We start from the raw sequence: 4,718 nt of genomic DNA, 5'->3' as shown, positions 1-4,718 counted from the left end.
GTCTGCACGTTCACCCCGTGGACCGGGTCTGCAGGTTTACCCCGAGGACCGGGTCTGCACGTTTACCCCGAGGACCGGGTCTGCACGTTTACCCTGAGGACCGGGTCTGCAGGTTCACCCTGTGGACCGGGTCTGCAGGTTCACCCTGAGGACCGGGTCTGCAGGTTCACCCTGTGGACCGGGTCTGCACGTTCACCCCGAGGACCGGGTCTGCACGTTCACCCCGTGGACCGGGTCTGCACGTTCCCCCCGTGGACCGGGTCTGCACGTTCCCCCTGTGGACCGGGTCTGCACGTTCCCCCCGTGGACCGGGTCTGCACGTTCACCCTGTGGATATTTTAAAGATATTAAATATAATTATTTAAAGATATTAAATGTAATTATTTAAAGATATTAAATGTAATTATTTAAAGATATTAAATGTAATTATTTAAAGATATTAAATATAATTATTTAAAGATATTAAATATAATTATTTAAAGATATTAAATATAATTATTTAAAGATATTAAATATAATTATTTAAAGATATTAAATGTAATTATTTAAAGATATTAAATATAATTATTTTAAAGATATTAAATATAATTATTTAAAGATATTAAATATAATTATTTAAAGATATTAAATATAATTATTTAAAGATATTAAATGTAATTATTTAAAGATATTAAATATAATTATTTAAAGATATTAAATGTAATTATTTAAAGATATTAAATATAATTATTTAAAGATATTAAATATAATTATTTTAAAGATATTAAATATAATTATTTAAAGATATTTAATATAATTATTTAAAGATATTAAATATAATTATTTTAAAGATATTAAATATAATTATTTAAAGATATTAAATATAATTATTTAAAGATATTAAATGTAATTATTTAAAGATATTAAATATAATTATTTAAAGATATTAAATATAATTATTTAAAGATATTTAATATAATTATTTAAAGATATTTAATATAATTATTTAAAGATATTAAATATAATTATTCCAGATGAAAGACCCTCAGGGCGTTGGCCCTTTAACAACAAAGCCTCTGATTGGTCCGCTCACTCCAGGGGCGGGTCTCCATCCAATCACAGGCCAGCTCAGCCCGGGGGCGGCTCGCCATCCAATCACAGGCGTCCATGCTGATCCGTGTCCGCCCGGTTCCCCTCAGCAGGAAGAGTCTCCGGTTTATTTACTTCACGGACACCGGAACCGGCACCGTGACCGTGTTTACCGTGGTTCTAACTGTGACCGGAGCCGGAGCTCGTGTGTGGATCCCCGCGGGCCGGCGGGAGAGGAGCAGCGCCCCGCTAACGCTAACGTTAGCCGTTAGCTGTTAGCTGTTAGCTGTTAGCTCGGAGCCGTCAGAGGTGAGAGCTGTTAGCATTAGCATTAGCATCCCTCACACAGCGGCTGTTCAGAGCCGAGGTAGACGCCCCGAGAGCCGGCCTGACAGGGTGACAGCGGCCGCTCCCGGTCCCCCGGTGCCCCGGTGCCCCGGTGCCCCGGTCCTCCATCACCGTGTGTGCTGATCACGCGCCCCAAAGGCACGAGCGTGTGTCTGCAGGCACGTGACGCTGTTCTGGGGAATATTATTAATAATTATAATAATAATGTTTACCATTATGACTCATATCAACACATTCTTTTGGGATATTTTTCATTCTTTTTGGATTTTATTCAATAAAAATAAAATAACTAAAATTACGTAGAATACTTCAAATAGAATAATGAAAAATAAATAAAAATATAATAATAATAATAAGTGTAAATTAAGTAGAAAACTGTAGATCAAATATTTAAATGTGAAACCAGAACATGTGTAAATGTACAGGTGTAAATGTTCTAAGCAGCTGTTCTGGGTCTGAGTCCGTGAGTCTGGAGCCCGGAGCCAGAACCAGACCCGGTCCAGATCCGATCGGCCCTCCTCTGGTTCTGACCCGTCTCACCTTTCTGCTGCCGTCCCCAGTTTCTCCGTGCATGGGTGAGTGAGCGTGAGCCATGAGCGCCGAGCCGGACGCCCTGGTCGTGGTCAACCAGCTGAGGGACCTGGCCGCCGACCCCATGAACCGCCGGGCCATCGTCCAGGACCAGGGCTGCCTGCCGGGCCTCATCCTGTTCCTGGACAACCCCAGCCCTCAGGTGGTCTACTCCGCCCTGCTGGTGAGCTGCTCCGCCTGCACATAGATGAGCCGGGTCACTGTCACGCCGCTGTCCTCGCTCTTAACTGTGATTGGCTGTCGTCCCCAGGCGATCCGGTACCTGGCAGAGTGCCGAGCCAACCGGGAGAAGCTGAAGGGGGAGCTGGGGATGATCCTGAGCCTCCAGAACGTCGTGCACAAGTGAGTTCTGCGTCTCATCCACTCAGGTTCAGTTTTCACAGTCTAACGTTTGGGATCCGATCTCAGACGGACCTGAGTCCAGATGGTTGAGTCTCCAGGCTCTCGTGGTCTCAGCAGATCCATCTGAACTCTGGTTTAAAGATCTTTGGGGGCGGGGTTAAAATCCTGGTTTCTGATTGGATAAACCATCTGTCTGTCACCAACACACGGGCCAAACCAGCCAATCAGATGAAGGTCTTTCTGCTTTTCTCACGTTGACTTTGCTTCTTCTTCAGTTTCTCTGTAATTTAACTCCATGTCGCTGTAAATGAGGGTTGGAGGTTGAATGAATGACAGAAGTGGTTTTGTAGTTGTTCCGGTAGCTTCTGCTGTCGCCGTGTGAGCGGGTGAACTGTGGTTTTAACCACAGTCACAGAAACACGGCGTGCACCTTCTCTCGTCTCTGAACACGTTCTGTTGGTCGGTGAACGCTTCCTCTCGTCCCGTCGTCCAGGTCCACGACCCCCGGAGAGACCAAGCTGCTGGCGTCGGAGATCTACGAGCTCCTGCAGGCGTCTGAGAACGGCGCCTCGGGGCCGGCGGAGGAGGCGGTCAGCGGCCGCCGCAAAGCCCAGTTCTTCCTGGGCTCCAGCAACAAGAGAGCCAAGACCGTGGTGCTGCACATCGACGGCCTGGACGACTCGGTGAGGAGGCGCTGAGAGCGTGAACTCTGTGTGTGTGTGTGTGCGTGTGTGTGTGTGTGTGTGTGTGTGCGTGCGCGTGTGTGTGTGTGTGTGTGTGATCTTAACGGTGTGCGTCCTGTGGCCCAGGGCCGGAGGAGTCTGTGTGAGGAGGCTCTGCTGAGGATCAGAGGAGTCATCAGCTTCACCTTCCAGATGACCGTCAAGAGATGCATCGTCCGCATCCGCTCAGACCTGAAGGCCGAGGTGAGACCAGACCGCATCACTGCCTCTGACTGTCGTGTTCAGTGTGTCCAGCTTTGTTTTTACTCACCCAAAGAAGTTAAACAACATCTATTGCTTTTGTCTTAGTGAGGACGCTAAAGGGTTAAGAGACAAACGCCGTCTCTGTCTTTTTTCAGGCTCTGGCGTCGGCGATCGCGTCCACTCAGGTGATGACGGCTCAGCAGGTGGTGAAAGCAGAGAACGGAGACGAGGTGAGTTTCAGTTTCAAAGACGTCACGACTCAAAATCAAAACACCAGACGCTCCGTGAAACCACTTAAAGTCCCCGTGTTCATCTGTTCTCTGTGTTCCTGTCTCTGAACCTCTTCCGCTCTTGATGTGACTAAACTGCTTCACTGCTCGACTCAGCGAGAAAAATGAGATGAGTCATCAATAAGTTAAAGTTGCGTTTTTATTCCATTTGATCTGATTAAATCATTTGTGATCAATATATGACTCAGGGCGCCCTCCCACTGTGCCTCCGTGCCGTGCCCCAGCACGTGTCACGGCTAAAGTCTGGTTCCTTTGACCAGTGTGAGTGCAACCGTACCACGTCTAGGAGCGGCACGCTTGCCGTCCACGGCCCGTTTGGGAGAGGTGGGCTTTAGTAAAGCACGTTTGCACGTGTACGAGCACGAGCGTGCGCACGTGTACGAGCACGAGCGTGCGCACGTGTACGAGCACGAGGCCTACGGCGGTTCTGAGGTCATTTCCTGTGCGCCTGTTGGGACGTAGAAAAAAGAAGGAGGGACCATGCGCGGACATTTCAAACAATGGCGGTGAAAGGTTCACGTTGGTGTGATGCGGAGGTGGAGTGTTTACTGCAGATTTGGTCGATGAAAAGATTCAAAAACAGTCGACAAGACGCACAAAAACTCCGAGGTCTACGGAAAGATCTGGAAACAAAGCCACGCATCGCCATGACGTCATCAATGCGTGTGACGTGTTACGGCGTGATGACGTATAGGCAGCAAGAAGCATTCTCCGAGGCCCAGGTAGTGTGAGTACAAAAGACGTTCGCTCCTTCAGCAGAGGAATCTGAAAACGCCTTTTCAATTAAATTTCTGTCTTTCAGCGAGATAAGAGGTTAGCTTTGTTACGATATGTCCGTCCAATCACCCAATCCTATCAAGACACATTCGTACGTCCCGGAGATCCGTCTAATTTCCTGAGCCGTCGGTAAAGAACGGTGATCTGTAGGTAACAGCAGCACAGACTGACTTCATAGTGAAACACTGAGATCAGGAGAGGACCCAACAGGCCGCCCTGTGGGACTCCGTTAGCACCAGATCCTTCAGTGTCGCTTTCTTTCTGAGAGTCAACAGAAGTTTCTGTCTTCAGGTTCTGATCCCGTTGGCGGAGGACGGCTCCGTGCAGACGGAGCAGAACGTGGACCTGCCGGACTACCTGCCCGAGGACGAGAGTC

At 47.6% G+C, this 4,718-nt stretch overlaps 1 protein-coding gene across 1 annotated transcript in view; it reads left to right on the top strand.

The window, feature by feature from the left end:
* Nucleotides 1-2,008: 2,008 nt before the first annotated feature.
* Nucleotides 2,009-4,718, top strand: part of LOC310957469 (armadillo repeat-containing protein 1-like) — a gene marked incomplete at its 5' end in the record, with an annotated part of 3,564 nt that continues 854 nt past the window's right edge. The window contains 6 exons of the mRNA XM_083928045.1: nucleotides 2,009-2,170; nucleotides 2,258-2,349; nucleotides 2,843-3,032; nucleotides 3,159-3,275; nucleotides 3,431-3,505; nucleotides 4,634-4,718. The exon at nucleotides 4,634-4,718 is cut by the window's right edge and continues 854 nt beyond it. Of these exons, the coding sequence (XP_083784171.1) occupies nucleotides 2,009-2,170; nucleotides 2,258-2,349; nucleotides 2,843-3,032; nucleotides 3,159-3,275; nucleotides 3,431-3,505; nucleotides 4,634-4,718 (721 nt within the window). The remainder of the gene's footprint in view (nucleotides 2,171-2,257; nucleotides 2,350-2,842; nucleotides 3,033-3,158; nucleotides 3,276-3,430; nucleotides 3,506-4,633) is intronic.

This window comes from Echiichthys vipera (assembly GCF_963691815.1).
Source record: "Echiichthys vipera genome assembly, chromosome: 15".
Classification (NCBI taxonomy): Eukaryota; Metazoa; Chordata; class Actinopteri; order Perciformes; family Trachinidae; genus Echiichthys; species Echiichthys vipera.
This window is presented reverse-complemented; position numbering and strand designations above follow the sequence as displayed.